Here is a 19869-nt window from a genome sequence, read left to right as displayed (position 1 = left end):
TAGTGAAGGCCAGTGCTCCGGCCAGTCAGTTATAATGGCAGAGAGGTGTAGTGGCCCTTTGCGAATATGCCTCTATGGCAGCGGACTGCAAGATACAGAGAGTAGAGTATGTAACTGATAAGCCATTATCCAGGATTTTGACAGTAGATAGGTGGGCTGTCATACCAGCCTTTAGGGTATACAGCATACCGCTCTGCAACTGGCCTGAAAACCGACCTGCCAGATCCGAAGGGTGAAGGAAAAGGCAATAAAAAGTTCAGATTATGAAACATCTGGTATACCAGATCAACTTGTCTATTGCCTATTCCTTCTAAATTAACGCTATCCAATCAGTTGACAGGAACTGTAAAACAGACAACTTTTATTGTATATAGTGCTTCTCTATAGCACCATGTCAGAAATTGTAAATATCTTCCATACGAAAAGCATGAGAAATAGCACATTTATTTTAATGAAAGCATGTAAGCCTGAATCTTCAATAGTGTAATCTAATTCAAGGTAATGCCTTTTAATATCGTTGTGTTTATTTATTATTTAGTATTTTATTAGTATGTTATTATGATTGATTTTTTTAAAATAGCTTTTCAAGAACAATCCTAAAATGTTTGAGTCAATTTATACATTGTTTATGGGGTTTCAATATCCAAGGAATTCATTTTTTAATTTTATTTTGTGATCCAGGTCTTTCGGAGAAAGTGACTAATTTTTACTGTTAACGCTGCAATGACATTTTGTTTTTCTAGCGGATGTCACCATTTTCTGGTTACAGCTTTGATGGCTGATATGGCGATGGGTCCCAGAATTCTCTTGGCTTGCGCTACATATGATGTCATTGGCCATGTTCTTGTTATAATTTCTTTAGGGCTTTTCTGGTTAAAGGCGTTTTTTTCTGAACTCTCAAATATGATTCTGGTTTCGCCCTTGATCTAATCCTGGATTTTGAACCTTGCATGTCTCTCGTTTATGGCTTTCTCCATAAAAATAGAACATTTGTCATATGTAGTTTAGTGTGGATATGTTCCTTGTGTTTTGGGGGTGGAACCCCAAGAGGCGGGGCCACCTTGACCTCACTGCTGAAGGACCGCCCTCAGCTTATAGAATTCAGTCTTTAATGTTTAGAGAATGCACACTGTTGTGATAATTAACTCATTTTATACACATATTTCATCTTTTGTCAGTCAGTCATTTCCCAACCCGCTATTTCCTAACACATGGCCACAGGGGTCTGCTGGAGCCACGTGACCCTGTGTTAGGATATAGTGGGTTGGATAATGGATGGATAGATGGAATTCATTTTGTTTTATTGTTTTGTTGGTTAAGGAGCATTGATCTGAAATCTGATTTTGTCATGTTTTGATATACAGTGATCCCTCGCTATATCGCGCTTCGACTTTCGCGGCTTCACTCCATCGCGGATTTTAAATGTAAGCATATCTAAATATATATCACAGATTTTTTGCTGGTTCGCGGATTTCTGCGGACAATGTGTCTTTTAATTTATAGTACATGCTTCCTCAGTTTGTTTGCCCAGTTGATTTCATACAAGGGACGCTATTGGCGGATGGCTTAGAAGCTACCCAATCAGAGCACGTATTACATATTAACTAAAACTCCTCAATGATATACGATGGGCTTCCGGTGCTTGATTGTTTGCTTTTCTCTGTCTCTCTCACTCTCTCTGCCTGACGGAGGGGGTGTGAGCAGAGGGACTGTTAGCACAGAGGCTGTTTGCCTAGACGCTCCTCTACAAAATGCCGCTTTATTGCGGTGCTTCGGCATACTTAAAAGCAAGAAAACCACATATTGATTTTTTGATTGTTTGCTTTACTCTCGCGCGCTCTCTCTCTGACGTTCTCTGCCCCTGACGTCTTCTTTGAAGAGGAAGATATGTTTGCATTCTTTTAATTGTGAGAAAGAACTGTCATCTCTGTCTTGTCATGGAGCACAGTTTAAACTTTTGACTAAAGGGTGTTATTTCATGTCTAGGGGGGCTCTAATAATGTTAACAGTATTGGGAGAGTTTTTATAAGGGCTTAAAATATATAAAAATAACCATACAAACATATGGTTTCTACTTTGCGGATTTTCATCTATCGCGGCGGGTTCTGGAACGCAACCCCCGCGACCGAGGAGGGATTACTGTAGTTTAATATTTTTAACATCTCTTTGTTCATGTGACTCTCTCAGTAATATCACATGACTGGTTCAGTTGTATCTTAGTGGCCACTGTATTCTCTGCGCTTCAGTGGATCATTTTTGATTCCTTTGAAAAACCTGCTAGTTAGCTTCAAATATAAGTAGGCCCTAGCAGTAGTTTATTAATTTTTAAACACCTTTTTGACTTTAACTTTCAATTTGGGTTTAGCATTTTGGTTTTGATGGCACAATCTTGTTCCTGCTCAGTAATGACCCCCTGCCCATCTTTGACTATGATTTTCACCTTGTGTTCAAATCTCTCAGTCCTTTTGTTTAAGAGATACCATGTCTCTTGTAGCAATTGTGATTATTGCTTTTCTGGCTTTGGATTTATTGTGTCTGTTTTTTGCTTTGAGATTTGTTTTCTCCAGGTTGCCATTTTAGGCATACACTTCCTGCCTTCTCTTTGTTCATTCGATTAAAACCAAATACATTTCCTCTTTTATAAAATTTAGTGTGGAACTTGTCGTATCATGTCAGTGGTTATATGGTTCCACTCCCTTGAAGAGCATTTTTGAAACATTAAAGATATATCTTAAACTTTAAAGGCCAGGATTCCTTTTCAGGCCTGTGAATGCCAAAGCCTGCTTATGGAAGTTGGGGGCTGGCTGCCTGAGGTGAGACCATATCTGGGCAAGCTAGTGAAGATCCTAGCCTGCTTTGTTTTTGAGTTTTCAAATACCTTACACCTTTTTGCCATGTTTTTGTTACCAGTCCACAACACCCATCTTAAATATTGTCATTTCCTTATTCCTGAATCAGATATTCTGAGAGGTCCTTTCATAACTGCTGTCCTTTATTTATTTATTTATTTATTTATTTATTAATTTATTTATTTGTTTTTTAACAGGTCTAAAGACAGCATGTACCATGCTCTGGGCTACAGCACCATCCTAGTAATGAGGGCTTCTATGACCTTCGAACACCAAGACATTCTTACAGGCATCAGCACGATGAATGAGGCACTGCGCATTTGTCAAAAGTAAGCCTGTAGGCGCCAGAAACAGCAATGATCCCTGCTATACCCACCGGGCTTCTTAGCAGAGCCACTGTGTTGATGTGCTTTGTTTTCTTTGTGTACTTTGTTAATTTCAAGTTCAGATTCAGATTGCCAAAGACTAGTAGCAATACAAGCAAGCATAACACCATATAAAAATTGTCACAAAATCACAACAAATGTTTTAACAGTAGCAAGGAAATAAAATGAAAATAGCTAAATTGTGGTGCGAAAAGCTAAGTGGCCAATGAATAGTGTAACGATGGAGCTGATTAAAAAGGGCCCATGGAGGAACCTGCAAGGGTTTGCTTCACTCACCTGCCAAAGCGTGGCCAGTGTGTGACTGCCGGTGCTCAGTGCACTGCAAAAAGTTTCTTTTATTTTTTATTCCATCAAGCTTTTATGAAATAGTTTGGATAACCAGTTTGATTAGGGAGACAACAGAGCATTTCCCCAATGATCTGGGTAAATTTCTAACAAGTGGGATATTTAATGATCACAGCTTGTGGGGGCTATAAAGCGACATCTGAAAGTCCGTACTGCCCACAAGGTTTGATGGTATGGTTTGACTCCTCACTGGCCTACCAGCACCAGGTGACAAGCTGAATCTAATCATGAAGCTGTCATCACTAAGGATTATTTCAGCAGCAGGGAGGCATAAATAGCCTCTGCCAGTAAAAGACCTTATAGGCTCTGCTAATGACAAAAGCCTTTTGGACAAAGCAGTGAAGCTTTGTTTTGCTCACCTGTCCATACGTGAACAGATATGAGTGCCTGCCAGAAATAAGCAAGCTCCTAAACAACAGGTCACCAAGTCAAGTCAACTTGGGAGCATGCACTGGTACAGTGAGTTGCCGCACCCACCACACGACGAAACAGCTTGGGATCCTGGTTGGCAACCCCCCAGGCAGACACGCCGTCTAGTCCCACCCTCCAGAAATGACCCTCTATCTCCCGCAGCCAAGTGTTACGTAGGAGACCCCTTGACCTGGTTTAGCTATTCAAGTCCCCAACAATGAGGATCTTACGAGCCGGATCACCCTCAGGGAAACGGGCCATATGGCTGTAGTGCCATAACTGATGCTCCCTTACAATGCAGGTAATGTGCCTCATTCGGGACTCCATGAGCAACACAAAGTCAAACCAACGGTACCCAAGGATTTTCCAGAGATACACAAGAAGGAGTCCAGTCTTCGTCTCATGTCACTGGATAGCGTCCATGTCTCACAACCATATAGCAAGACGGAAGCACCAGGACTCTAAAGACCTTCGTCCTTTTCCATAGATATCGGGAGCGCCACACACCCCTTTCCAGCGACCTCATGACCCCCCGTGCTCTCCCAATCCGTCTACTGACTTCATAGGAAGAGTCACCAGAGACATAAATGTCAATGCCAAGGTAAATAAACCTCTCAAAAAGGTCAACACTCTCTCCGCAAATAGACACACTGCTGATGGCCATGCCCAAGTGATCATTAAAGGCCTGGATCTTGGTTGTTATCAGGACCCTCGCAAGCCCAGACACTCAGACCCCTCACTAAGTCTCTCGAGCGCCCTGATCAGAGCCTCCATTGACTCCGCAAAGATCACAGCATCGTCAGCAAAATCAAGATCCGTGAACCTTTCTTCACCAACAGATGCCCCACAGCCGCTGGACCCCACGACCTTGCCCAACACCTGGTCCATACAACTATTGAACAGAGTAGGAGCAGAACACACCGCTAACGAACCCCAGAATCAACTGGGAAAAACGTAGAGGTTACAGGCCGGCCATGATATCCAGAAACCTAGAGGGGATCCCGAGAATCCTCAGGATGTCCCACAGGGCAGCTCGATCAACTGAGTCGAACGCTTTGCGAAAATCGACAAAGGCTGCAAAGAAACTCTGCTGATATTCGCGTTTGCACTCCATGAGAACCCTCAGTGCCAGGATGCGGTCGATGGTAGTCTTCTTAGGCGTAAAACCAGACTGTTCCGGTCGCTGGTAGGTGAGCAAGTGATCACGGATCATATTGAGGACGACCCTAGCAAGGGCCTTACCCGGCACCAAGAGCAGTGTTATCCCCCTGTAGTTGCTGCAATCCAGGGTGTCACCCTTCCCTTTCCAAATAGGGACGACAAGTCCCGTTTTCCAGTCAGTTGGGATGATGCCAGTCTGCCAAATGGAAGCAAAGATTGCTTGCAATGCCAGAAGGACAGTCTTGCCACCAGCCTGGAGAAGTTCACCCCGGATACCAAAGATCCCTGCAGCCTTCCCTACCCTCAGCTGGTTCCCCACCTGTGCAATCTCAGTGAGATTGGGTGGTTCAGAGCTAATTAGAGGATCAGCCTCAAGAACCTTGGACCCCGAGATATCCAACGTCCTAACCGGAGAATCAGCTTTGAACAACTGCTCAAAGTAGCCAGCCCAGCGGGTCACAACTGCAGTGTCATCCGTAAGGACCGTTCCATCAGCTGCCCTGACTGCGACTCTCCGAGGAACAGATTCGGATGTGCGTAATGCTTCGATTCCTGTGTAATTTAAATGCTTATTCTAAAATGTTATTGATCCCCAGAGGGGACTGGGCAGTCTAATGGTCTGGAATCCCTACAGATTTTATTTTTTTCTCCGGCCGTCTGGAGTTTTTTTTTGTTTTTTCTGTCCCCCCCTCGCCATTGGACCTTACTCTTATTCTGTGTTAATTAATGTTGACTTATTTTGTTTTCTTATTGTGTTTTTTATTTTTCTATTCTTTATTATGTAAAGCACTTTGAGCTACTGTTTGTATGAAAATGTGCTATAGAAATAAATGTTGTTGTTGATTAGATCCTGCCAGGTTTGAAAAAGTTCTGCACAGATCCTCTAAGTGTGAATTAGATTTTTTTCAGTTTCAAATAGTATACATCATCAGTGGCCCACTGACTTAAAGAGGAGAGTTCTGATTCTTCCAGTTGAGCAAGATAAGTCTACGTGCCAGTAACCGCTGTTAGTGAGTTAGGAGGGATTGTAACACCAAGGCTGTCTGATAGGCATTTAAAGATTTTGGTGCAAAATGATGTTAATTTGGTGCAGGCCTGAAATTTGAAGGATAGTGAGGCTGGAGCTCGATTGCAACTTTCGCAGGTTGGCTCTTGCCCTGGAAACATTTTGGACAATTTTAAATGAGAGAGATGTGCTTGATATATAATTTTAAGTTGAATAATTGTATCCTTTGCGCATCTGGAGCTCGAGTGAATTCTGTGCATAGCTACTTTCCACTCCTTTTTTTTTTTGAGATATTAAGTGAGAGATCATTTTCCCACAGTTCTTTTGGATGTTTGAAAGGGAGGGGCTGTAAAATAGTTTTTTTTATTACGGAAATGCCATCTGAGTCCTCGAGACGGAACAATATTTTTTCTGGTGTAAAGGGAGGTGGGATGTGAGGAAAGCTGGGTAGGTTCTGTTTAACAAAGTTTCGAATTTGAAGGTAGTGAAAGAAATGTGTTGCTGGTAAGTTACATTTGGAATGTAATTGTTTTTAGAATGCAAAAACCTTGTCTGTCTACTCTCAGTAGAGTATAAAGATTTATAGTAGTCTCTAAATGTGTGCATTATATTTTTATGGTCAATGATTTTGTCTCCGTTTTGTGCTGGGATTGCATTGAGAACTAAGATCTTATCAGCTTTCTCTCCATGTTCATAATAATGATGTCTTGATTTAAGTACGAGTTGTTCAGTTTCTTTAGTTGTTAAGAGGTTGAGCTCTGAATGCAGAGCCTGCCTTTTCCTATGAAGCGTCTCACTTGGACGCCTGGCATGTTCTTGATCTATTCTAGTAATTTTGTTGATCAACCTTTTTTTTTTTTTTTGTTGTTGTTGATATCTTCTTGGTTTCCAATTTATTTTTGTGGGAAAGATATGAGATAATCTGTCCTCTTAAGAAGGCCTTCAGGGTTTCCCAGAGTGTTCCTGCAGAAACCTCTGAGGGTGTATTTGTCTCTAAAAAAAATTGATTTGCTTGGTTATAAATTCTGTACAGTTCTCGTCTGCTAATAAAAGTGGAAAGAATACAAGTTTTAAAGGAATATAGTGTGCCTGAGAAGTAATATAAAACAAGTAAGTAAGAAAAGAGTTGGGCCATGAGGCTATTGACTCAGTAACCTTTCTCTCTTATTCTGGCTTCCTAGGTTCCGGAAAAAGAACACCGTTGTGGACTCCATATCCAGTATTGTCTACAAACATTCAACTGACCAGCTCAAGGAAGGTAAGGCTTGTCATGAGGTGCTGTCCACGAACCGAGTGGTGCTTTTCAATTAAAGTACAGGCTCACACAGCTTCAGAAGTAAAGGTTTGGCATTCCTTTAACCCCCTTGGTGTTAACCCTGAGTGTATCTTGGGCTCGGAATTTAATGTAAAAACGGTTAAGCCCGAATGTCTCCCGGTTTAAGGTGTCATGATCCGATGTTAAGTATTAAGCCCAAGTAACACTTGGGACAGCATTCTGTTGCCATCTAGTGGAAGAAATAGCATCATGTAGCCAAAGAAATCATGAATTTTTCTAAGGTAAGGCATTAAATGTTCATGTTTGGGGCGGTGTAAATGAAAAGCTGTAAAGTCGGTTTTTGAATAAATTGCAACTGAGCCATTAGTTGAATTATGCAATAGTGATGACAATGTAAATTTGTTATCAGATGTTGACATGGATAGCAAAAATGATGCATACTGCACTGTAGGACCGAACCGCCATGATATGCCTGGTGACTTTTGTCACGTAAAGCTACAATGAGGTACAGTTATCTATGTGGCAGTAAGGCAAATCATGTGGAAGATGAAAGAAAGAAAGACACTACCCTCCTAAGCACTGTTCACAATGCAGAAACTGTCAATGTTTGGGTGAAAATGTGGAGGTCGCTAAGCCTTGCACTGTGATAACCCACAATAACACAATGGGCACATCGATTGTGAGGCTCAGGCACTGACATTCTACCCACTCGTGCACAAACAATAGAACTCAAAGAAACACGAGTCTATTGTCCCGATTGCGACATTGGGCTGTGCTTTGGTGACATGAAGGACACATACTAAATCTACATCAGTACAGCAATGGACACTCAACAGACCGTTTCAACTGTAGTTATATTGACATTTTGGTATTCACATGTTTCTGATACCCTTAATAACGTTTTTTCTTGTTGAAACAAATTCAAAGCTTTTGGCTCATTTTTCTCAGGGTAAACAAAACTCCAAGAAGGCTACAACACAGTTTTTCATTAAAATATGTAATATTTTGAGATACGGCATCTGTTAACTTGCACTTTCAAAGATTTCACGAAAATCTGTTTTTAATTCAACATTCTGTCTTCAGCATTCAGTGCCTGCATATTTATTCATTAACCACTCTGTCTGTCTCTCAGTCATAGCACCTTTTAAAATTGATCTCTCTTTCATAAAAGAAAATCTTGAGACAAGACTATTGCCAAGAGCTTTATTCAAGACCCGCCCTCCTCTCAACCATTTACTGTTAATGGCCCGCACCCGTGGTCCTCTCACCTGTCATTCGCTTGAATGCTTTTGTCAGACACAGTTCCTGTGCTCTTCGCTCTTATAAATTTTCCTCACTTGAAGTTCCCAATAAAAGAAGACTTAGGCCTTGTTCACATGGGCGTTAAAATCGAGCGTTTTTTGCGTTTGTAGCGTCCGGTGAGCGCTGATCAAGCGCCGAGTGTTTTCTACACGTAGGAGTCAATGAGAGTGTTCACACGGGCTTTGGTGACGTGCGTTTGTCCGGCTGTGCGTTTATACGGCATCAAAAAAAACGTTGCATGCAGCTTTTCTTGGCGTTCAAAACCCAACGAACGCAAGGAAACCGCTTCTAGTTCGTTTTCTGCACGTTTATTTTACGCTTCGGAGGACCGGATATTTCCCATGATATTAATATTTTTATGTTTTCATATACAACATATATATTTTCATATTGCTTATTTTATTTTATTGTCTCATGTAATTTGTAAACCATGAACCTATTAATTTATGTTGTAATATAATATTTGATAACGATTATGTAGGGGGTCAATCCATGGCGGGGGCATTTCAGTGCATAACACAGGTGTAAGCGCACACTCGACTACTGTTTCCTTACCTCAAAGTGACAAGTAGTCTCTCTTCAGGGCTAACACCAAGTCGCATATTGGTTGATCGGCGTGCAATGTGGCATTGCACCAGCTGCAGCAGACAATCAAAAGTGGAAACCGACATCCGACAGTAATTAAAAAACTTGCGCAGAAATTTTCGCATTTCTTCATAAAGCACAAAAAACTTCCTTTAACCCGACGTTGTGCAGTCAGAGGATGAACCCAGTAGCGGCGATTTTCTCTCCCTACGTCGCCATATTACGAGTATTTTTAAAACAAGAAGATTAATATCTAACATAGCAAAATGGTCCATATTGAAAGGAGGCACCTCAAATAAAACGACAAGGGCTTTCATATCCAGTTCCCGACACTGCCTCCACAGGTTAACACACAAACTACAATTTGGGCTGCAGGCTGGCGTTAGACAGAGACAAACGAACGCCGGTGTAGAAGTCAATCGATCGCCACCACAAAATGCAACATAAACGTCTAGGACGTTCAGAGCAAGTTTGTTTATCCAAAAACTTAACGCCCGTGTGAACAAGGCCTTATTATGTCCAAATATTATTGAAGGATTATCAACAGAAGAAATTAGTACACAGACAATCTAGCACCGAGAAACGGTGAAGTCAAACGAATTAACGTAGAAATTGTTGATCGGTTACACGGCAAATTGGTTAAATGAGTATCAATAGACTATACTAAAACAGTTGGTGGTGATGATGCGGAAGATGAAAACAACTTACAATATCCCGTAGAATATCTATAACCATTAACACTGTCTGGTCTTCCACCACACGAATTACTGTTGAAAGACGGATGTATCATAATGTTACTGTGTAATTTATGTCTGAGTGATGGGCTATGCAATGGGATAAGATTAGTTGTATTCAAAATTGGGTGAACAATTCTGACATGATAATTTTAACAGGTGACAGGAAGGGTAGTGTAGTACATCTTCCGTGGATAACATTAGACACCAAAGGAGATCTTGATATGCCATTCGTATTAAAACGTTTACAGTTTCCCGTTAGAATAGCTGTTGCTATGACAATTAACAAATCTCAGAGCCAAACATTCAAAAAAGTCAGTTTATTTATTAGAGAGAAACAATATTCACTCACGGGCAGTTACACGTTGCAGTCACAATGTAACTCCAAACACGGAATCAAAATTCAAAGCAATATTGATGAAAAGATAATTCCAAATATTGTTTTTAATGAAGTTTTACAGTAAAAGTATAAGTGTAAAAAGTATTTGCATGTTCATTTCAAAGCCAAACAGAACAAAAACGTACCACGCAACGAATACCTCTAACACAACATGAAACATAATTTTCTTACAATTTATTACGTTTTACTATTTTTTGCTATGGTTAATTACTCACTGTCATGTAAAATAGTTAGGTCTATTATGCATATGTAACAATTCCCATGAAAATAGTCTGTTTAAATTGTACATCTGCTTTCCCATACGTGAGCGGTAGAGCAGCGAAGTGGCTGGCGAACAAAGCAAGCAGGGGGCAGAACCCTCTAGTACTAAATAAGAATACATTGAATTGAGTATAAAAACATCATATAAGATTCAAGATCTAAATACACATATCTAAAAGGTGATACTATAAAAAATAAAAAATTTTGGAGGGCAGAAATGAAGATTTAAATGCCGGAATGGAACTGTAAAGCATGAATTCTGACTGACTGACTGTCTATCTATCTTACTTAAAAGATAGCCCGGCTGCAGACAGACACGACACCACAATGTCCAAAACACACACACATTTATTTCACACTATTTACAAACGATTTACAGGTTTTGCTCAGTCTTTGGTCCTTCAGCCGCCTCCACTCCTCTTTTGCAAGCTCCGCCCTCTTCCACCTGAGTCCGGCTCCCCGATTGGAGTGAGGCGGCCCCTTTTATCTTGCCCCGGATGTGCTCCAGGTGCATGATGACAACCTTCCAGCAGCACTCCCCAGTATGGTGGAAGTGTTGCCTTTGCACCCAGAAGCACTCCAGGCATACACCATCCCTGGTCCGTCAGCACTTTCTGCTGTACCGGAAGTGCTGTCCTCCAGGGTTCAAGGACTATCCAGGTGCCCAGGGAAGAATAGGCGTCCTCCTGGCGTTCCAGCGGGGCTGGATGGATGGATGTCTGTCTGTCTATCTTATAGTGCCTTTCTTTCAATGCTGTTCACCTCTAACTAATTTTTTAATATTGTATGTGTTTTGTTTATATTTATGACATATATGTACAAACCGGATTCCAAAAAAGTTGGGTCACTAAACAAATTGTGAATAAAAACGGAATGCAATGATGTGGAGATGGCAAATGTCAATATTTTATTTGTAATAGAACGTAGATGACAGATCAAACGTTTAATCCAAGTAAATGTATCATTTTAAAGGAAAAATATGTTGATTCAAAATTTCACGGTGTCAACAAATCCCAAAAAAGTTGGGACAAGTAGCAATAAGAGGCTGGAAAAAGTAAATTTGAGCATAACGAAGAGCTGGAAGACCAATAAACACTAATTAGGTCAACTGGCAACATGATTGGGTATAAAAAGAGCTTCTCAGAGTGGCAGTGTCTCTCAGAAGCCAAGATGGGTAGAGGATCACCAATTCCCACAATGCTGCGCAGAAAGATGGTGGGGCAATATCAGAAAGGTGTTACCCAGCGAAAAATTGCAAAGACTTTGAATCTATCATCATCAACTGTGCATAAGATCATCCGAAGATTCAGAGAATCTGGAACAATCTCTGTGCGTAAGGGTCAAGGCCGTAAAACCATACTGGATGCCCGTGATCTCCGGGCCCTTAAACGACACTGCACCACAACCAGGAATGCTACTGTAAAGGAAATCACAGAATGGGCTCAGGAATACTTCCAGAAACCATTGTCTGTGAACACAATCCACTGTGCCATCCGCCGTTGCCAGCTGAAACTCTACAGTGCAAAGAAGAAGCCATTTCTAAGCAAGATCCACAAGCTCAGGCGTTGTCACTGGGCCAGGGATCATTTAAAATGGAGTGTGGCAAAATGGAAGACTGTTCTGTGGTCAGACGAGTCACGATTCAAAGTTCTTTTGGAAATCTGGGACGCCATGTCATCCGGACCAAAGAGGACAAGGACAACCCAAGTTGTTATCAACGCTCAGTTCAGAAGCCTGCATCTCTGGTGGTGTGGGGTTGCATGAGTGCGTGTGGCATGGGCAGCTTGCATGTCTGGAAAGGCACCATCAATGCAGAAAAATATATTCAGGTTCTAGAACAACATATGCTCCCATCCAGACGTCATCTCTTTCAGGGAAGACCCTGCATTTTTCAACAAGATAATGCCAGACCACATTCTGCATCAATCACAACATCATGGCTGCGTAGGAGAAGGATCCGGGTACTGAAATGGCCAGTCTGCAGTCCAGATCTTTCACCTATAGAGAACATTTGGCATCATAAAGAGGAAGGTGCGACAAAGAAGGCCCAAGACGATTGAACAGTTAGAGGCCTGTATTAGACAAGAATGGGAGAGCATTCCTATTTCTAAACTGGAGAAACTGGTCTCCTCGGTCCCCAGACGGCTGTTGAGTGTTGTAAGAAGAAGGGGAGATGCCACACAGTGCTGAAAATGGCCTTGTCCCAACTTTTTTGGGATTTGTTGACACCATGAAATTCTGAATCAACATATTTTTCCCTTAAAATGATACATTTTCTCAGTTTAAACTTTTGTTCCGTGATTTATGTTCTATTCTGAGTAAAATATTAGAAGTTGGCACCTCCACATCATTGCATTCAGTTTTTATTCACGATTTGTATAGTGTCCCAACTTTTTTGGAATCCGGTTTGTACATAGTTGTGAAAGGCGCTGTGTAATAGGTAGGTGTAAAGGGCCTTATACTGTCAATGGGGTGAAATGCAGTGTATAGTAGATAGGTATGAAAGACACTATCTAATGTAAAGATTTGAAAGGTTTCTCTCTGTCTCTGTATCTGTTATAAACACATATGAAAGGCACTGTATGACATAATGCCCTTTCTGTGCCTATTTATTTGTTATATAGTGACTTTCACATCATTGTGCAGGAGGGTGGCACCATGTTATGTAACACATGCACGTAAGCATTGTATCATATTCTGTCCCTGAGTCAGTAGTAACTCCATGAGTCTGTGATACATCAGGACTGTGTAGTAGCTTACGAGGTGATCCATGTCAATCACTGTCTGTCTCTAGATTTTTTTTTTATGTTTACTCATTACTTGTACTCAGAACGTGAAATTTGTAAGTCACTAAAATAATTCAAAGTCAATATCTGCTCCTTCAAGTCGTTTTTGTTTCCTTTCTCTTCAGAGGAGATGCACGCTGAGATCTGCTATGCTGAGTGCCTGCTACAGAAAGCTGCCCTGACATTTGTGCAGGTGAGCTGCCGACTACCACTACACTGCCCTCACTTTAAGGGGAGCCACATAATATAATAAATTCATTAGTTAGGCTGTAACTCTACTCATTTACAAAGCTGTATAAATTGACTCTTAATCTGAGGGCCACAGGCAGGATTTTGCTTTATATAGCACCTTTCACTGTTGCATGTTGCTCCCAAAGACTTGATCCTGGTCCTAACGGACTTTAATTTAAAAATTGTAATTATGTATGTGCATTTCTTTCTTGCCCACCAGGATGAAAACATGATCAATTTCATTAAAGGTGGACTCAAAATTCGGACAAGCTACCAAATATACAAGTGAGTAGAGTGGACATTTCCTTTTTCATTTCCTATAGGTTTTTGCTCACAGACCCCCAGGTAGCCCCCACACCCTCTCTTTCCCTTCTTCCCCATCATGGTATGGGCTGCTAATGTTCTGTAAAAGTAATTTACTGTAATTTTCAACAATTATGAAAGAAGTACCCATACCTCTGCTTGTGCTTAGAACTTCAAATGTCCCAGCATCTTCTGCTTGAACACATCGGCTCTGGCTGGTATACTTTTTCATGGGGGGTGTTTCATCTTTTTATACTCGTGGGGAACTTTTTCTGCACTCCACACAAAGTCAGTTCCAAGAAGCAGTGGGGTGAACGTGACTCCAGAATATCAGGGTTTAGCCCCACTACTTCAGTGGCAGGTAAGACGACAGGGGTCTTGTGGTGAATCATGTGGTCTCTAAGCTGGTATTGCTTTTTTGTGTCATGCATGCCCCTATACACCCACTCTAGTACCCCTTACTCCATCCTACCCCTGTTAATAAAAACTTGTTATGCCACTCATTAGGGAATGCCAGCAGCTACTGCAACTGACTCAGGACCTCACAGGCAAGAATGAGACGTACACCCAGTTTGAAGGCGGCGTGAAGTTAGGAATCGGAGCTTTTAATCTGGTGAGTTTCTTCTCTTATTTGAGATTTAAAACACCCGCAATGGCAGAGGCTGATCGTTTAATTGTGACTGCGGTGCTCAAAATGTTTTTTTTTGTCTGTCTTTCTTTCAGATGCTGTCTCTGCTGCCTGCAAGAATTCTTAGGCTTTTGGAGTTTATTGGCTTTTCTGGCAACCGGGTAAGGATGAACAGAGCCGTCCCATTGTCTTTGGTGGATCCCTCTCTCCCACCCTTGCAATAGTGTCATGTCTGTTTTACGGCTGGGTGGTACTGGAGAGGGACTGATACCTCCCTACGGGTCGTGTACAAGAAGCCTAACCTGCCTACTCTTTTAATTTCAGGTTTTGTCATTGTGTACATATCCATTATACAGTGTTGTGGACAAAGTGTTTGCACCCTTTCCTGATTGCCTTGTGTATTTGTCACAATAATTGGCTTCAGATATTTACACAAAATGTTATATTAGACAATGGGAACCAGAGTAAACAAGTAATAATATTTCTAAATTGCTAAAAAATTTATTTTTTGTCATATGAAAAAGTAGGACGGCATTATGGTGTAGTGGTAGCGCTGCTGCCTTGCACTAAAGAGACCAGGGTTCATGTCCTGGGTCCATCCTGCTAGGAGTTTACATGTTCTTTCCATTGTCTTCCTCTCAATGTCCATAGACATGCAGGTCAGGTGAACTGGTGGGGACTTATTGGCCATGGTGTGTGTTTGCCCTGAGATGGACTTGGCGCCCTGTTCAGGATTTATTCCGGCCTTATGAGCTATGCTAGCTGGGATAGGTTCCAGCTCCCAACCCTAGTCTGTATTACGCTGGTTAGAAAATGAAATGACATGACACATGAAAAAGTACACCCCGTTGAAAATTGTTGACTTCTTCAAAATATTTGAACAGGCAAATACCTGAAGTCAGTCTTCATGCACCCAGTGCCGACACATAGAAGTGGTCTTCTACTTCAGTGGTTCTCAAGTTCATTCCTGAGGACCTCCTGTGGCTGCAGGTGTTTGTCCCAACCCATTTCTTCTCTTAAGTGGGTTCTTTCCTTAATTTAGCAAACCGTTATTTCCTGTTTTTTTTTGCATCCATCCATCCATAACGTACAAACTGGTTATGCTACAGTGGTGTGAAAAACTATTTGCCCCCTTCCTGATTTCTTATTCTTTTGCATGTTTGTCACACAAAATGTTTCTGATCATCAAACACATTTAACCATTAGTCAAATATAACACAAGTAAACACAAAATGCAGTTTTTAAATGATGGTTTTTATTATTTAGGGAGAAAAAAAATCCAAACCTACTGTCCTGTGTGAAAAAGTAATTGCCCCCTTGTTCAAAAATCACCTAACTATGGTGTATCACACCTGAGTTCAATTTCCGTAGCCACCCCCAGGCCTGATTACTGCCACACCTGTTTCAATCAAGAAATCACTTCAATAGGAGCTGCCTGACACAGAGAAGTAGACCAAAAGCACCTCAAAAGCTAGACATCATGCCAAGATCCAAAGAAATTCAGGAACAAATGAGAACAGAAGTAATTGAGATCTATCAGTCTGGTAAAGGTTATAAAGCCATTTCTAAAGCTTTGGGACTCCAGCGAACCACAGTGAGAGCCATTATCCACAAATGGCAAAAACATGGAACAGTGGTGAACCTTCCCAGGAGTGGCCGGCCGACCAAAATTACCCCAAGAGCGCAGAGACGACTCATCCGAGAGGTCACAAAGACCCCAGGACAACGTCTAAAGAACTGCAGGCCTCACTTGCCTCAATTAAGGTCGGTGTTCACGACTCCACCATAAGAAAGAGACTGGGCAAAAACGGCCTGCATTGCAGATTTCCAAGACGCAAACCACTGTTAAGCAAAAAGAACATTAGGGCTCGTCTCAATTTTGCTAAGAAACATTTCAGTGATTTCCAAGACTTTTGGGAAAATACCTTGTGGACTGATGAGACAAAAGTTGAACTTTTGGAAGGCAAATGTCCCGTTACATCTGGCGTAAAAGGAACACAGCATTTCAGAAAAGAACATCATACCAACAGTAAAATATGGTGGTGGTAGTGTGATGGTCTGGGGTTGTTTTGCTGCTTCAGGACCTGGAAGGCTTGCTGTGATAGATGGAACCATGAATTCTACTGTCTACCAAAAAATCCTGAAGGAGAATATCCGGCCATCTGTTCGTCAACTCAAGCTGAAGCGATCTTGGGTGCTGCAACAGGACAATGACCCAAAACACACCAGCAAATCCACCTCTGAATGGCTGAAGAAAAACAAAATGAAGACTTTGGAGTGGCCTAGTCAAAGTCCTGACCTGAATCCAATTAAGATGCTATGGCATGACCTTAAAAAGGCGGCTCATGCTAGAAAACCCTCAAATAAAGCTGAATTACAACAATTCTGCAAAGATGAGTGGGCCAAAATTCCTCCAGAGCGCTGTAAAAGACTCATTGCAAGTTATCACAAACGCTTGATTGCAGTTATTGCTGCTAAGGGTGGCTCAACCAGTTATTAGGTTCAGGGGGCAATTACTTTTTCACACAGGGCCATGTAGGTTTGGATTTTTTCTCCTTAAATGATAAAAACCATCATTTTAAAAACTGCATTTTGTGTTTACTTGTGTTATATTTGACTAATGGTTAAATGTGTTTGATGATCAGAAACATTTTGTGTGACAAACATGCAAAAGAATAAGAAATCAGGAAGGGGGCAAATAGTTTTTCACACCACTGTATATCTGTTTTCAAATGGAATTTATTTGAGTTAGATGACTAAAACACAAAGTAGAAAACTATTCCAAACATGCTTTTTTTCCATCTTATAAATGCTGGACGATTAAGACATTTTCTAAATACGCAAGATACTGCAGGTCTGACATTGTGGTCAGCAGCACAGGAGCTCCGCAGGGGACTGTATTTTCTCTGGTCCTGTTCAGCCAACATACATCGGACTTCCAATACAACTCGGAGTCCTGCCACGTGCAAAAGTTCGCTGACGACACTGCTATCATGGGCTGTATCAGGAGTGGGCAGGAAGAGGAGGATAGGAACCTAATCAAGGACTTTGTTAAATGGTGCGACTCAAACCACCTACACCTGAACACCAGCAAAACCAAGGAGCTGGTGGTGGATTTTAGGAGGACCAGGCCCCTCATGGACCCCGTGATTATCAGAGGTGACTGTGCAGAGGGTACAGACCTATAAATACCTGGGAGTGCAGCTGGATGATAGATTGGACTGGACTGCCAATGCTGATGCTCTGTACACGAGAGGTCAGAGCCGACTATACTTCCTTAGAAGACTGGTGTTCTTCAACATCTGTAATAAGATGCTGCAGATGTTCTATCAGATGGTTATGGCGAGCGCCCTCTTCTACACGGTGGTGTGCTGGGGAGGCAGCATAAAGAGGAGGGACGCCTCACGCCTGGACAAAATGGTGAGGAAGGCAGGCTCTATTGTAGGCACGGAGCTGGACAGATTGACATCTGTGGCAGAGTGACGGGCACTGAGCAGGCTCCTGTCAATCATGGAGAATCCACTGCATCCACTGGACAGGATCATCTCCAGACAGAGGAGCAGCTTCAGCGACAGACTGCTGTCACCATCCTGCTCCACTGACAGACTGAGGAGACCCCACACTATGCGACTCTTCAGTTCCACCCGGGGGGTAAACGTTAACATTATACAAAGTTATTGTCTGTTATACCTGCATTGTTATCACTCTTTAATTTAATATTGTTAATATCAGTATGCTGCTGCTGGAGTATGTGAATTTCCGCTTGGGATTAATAAAGTATCCATCCATCCATCCATCCGTGTCTTTCCCATCTATCTTATTATCTACTTGAGAACGAGCAGCTAACACACACAAACCTAGGTAGACACATGAATTAAAGCCGTTCTGCAAAGAACACCAGACTGCAAGTTCTCCACAGTAATGTGAAAGACGGGTATTGAGTTATAGAAAGCTTTTGGTTGTGATTATTGCTGCTCAGGTTGCTGCAACCAGGTATTGAAAGTATGGGGGAAAGGAAATTATGGTGTCACATGGTTGACAGGGGTGTTGGATAATTTTGTTTTTCGAAAAAAGAAAATCATAATTTAAAAACTGTTGTGTAATATTGTATTTTGTGTAAAGGCCTAAAGCCATTCATTCTGTTAAATATGCAGAAACGGGGGATATCAGGAAGGGGTTAATACTTTTTCGCAGCAATGTATATGCAGGGCGTCATGTCTCGGGCAGGGCTTATTCCCTGGCTGGAGTTTAAATTCATGTTTTACGTCTCTTCTGTTCATTTTTAATTCTTTCATTTATGTTGATTATGCGTATCATTCTTTATCTTTTGGTTTTGTATATGTTTCTAAGCTGCTTTTATTATATGCCGTGCATTTTGTGGTGTTTACCCCAAGGAGCGATGCCTCCTGCCAATCAATATGAGGAACTGCCCTCCACCTTATAAATCTGGAGGATCTTCCACAGTTCCTTGCGGTTCATTTCAAATACACTTAGGACAGGGGAGTTCTTGTGTGCTTTGTAACTTTTTTTTGATGTTTTGATCTTTCTATTGGAGTCTGCATTGGGACTTGCTTGACTTGTTACCTTTGTGCCCCATGGAGCTTCATTGTGGTTGGTATACTTTTTTGTGAAGAATAAATCTCTCATTTTATAAAGATTTGGTGCTTGCCCTCATTACTAGCTAGCGTTTACTTGTGATATCCCGCTCTACTGGGCATTACTGGACGCGCTTTTAGGCTCCTAGTTCATGACACAGGGTCACATTGTGATGCGGTGACTAGCAGATCACTGGATTCAAATTCCACATCCTGCCCTTGTCTACGTGGAGTCTGCACATCCCTCTTGTGGCTTTGTGGCTGTTGTATGGGTAATCTGGTCATCCTTTACATCCCATAATTGTGTCTGCCCATTTACAGCTGTCGGTTATTTCTGAGCATGAGACTGGCACCATGTTCAGTGTTAACTTATGCTAGACAATTAAGAAGTGTTTTTTGTGACGTCGTTTGTTGCTGTTCATTGTTCCCTCCCATTGAAACCCATTGTGTCAAGAATGTTGTTCTCTCCATGAAAACATAAGATAATCAATTTTTTCCTCGGCCATCACTACTAACAGTTTGTAAGTAACGAATACAAAAATGATCATTTTTGGGTGGAGTGTTTCCTTAAGTGATTCCCACAGGATCATAATTGGAATGCTTATTTTTT

At 41.6% G+C, this 19869-nt stretch overlaps 1 protein-coding gene across 3 annotated transcripts in view; it reads left to right on the top strand.

Moving 5' to 3' along the window:
- The window catches only part of LOC120532305 (tetratricopeptide repeat protein 39B), a 161809-nt gene that overhangs the window by 113066 nt on the left and 28874 nt on the right, over window positions 1-19869 (top strand). For all 3 annotated transcript variants that reach the window (XM_039758197.1, XM_039758198.1, XM_039758199.1), the window contains 6 exons: window positions 3047-3178; window positions 7340-7416; window positions 13628-13695; window positions 13954-14018; window positions 14544-14649; window positions 14760-14825. In XM_039758197.1, coding sequence (XP_039614131.1) covers window positions 3047-3178; window positions 7340-7416; window positions 13628-13695; window positions 13954-14018; window positions 14544-14649; window positions 14760-14825 — 514 coding nt within the window. The remainder of the gene's footprint in view (window positions 1-3046; window positions 3179-7339; window positions 7417-13627; window positions 13696-13953; window positions 14019-14543; window positions 14650-14759; window positions 14826-19869) is intronic.

Source organism: Polypterus senegalus, chromosome 7 (assembly GCF_016835505.1).
Source record: "Polypterus senegalus isolate Bchr_013 chromosome 7, ASM1683550v1, whole genome shotgun sequence".
Classification (NCBI taxonomy): Eukaryota; Metazoa; Chordata; class Cladistia; order Polypteriformes; family Polypteridae; genus Polypterus; species Polypterus senegalus.
The sequence above is the reverse complement of the archived record's forward strand: the minus strand, read 5'-3'. Positions and strand labels throughout refer to the sequence as shown.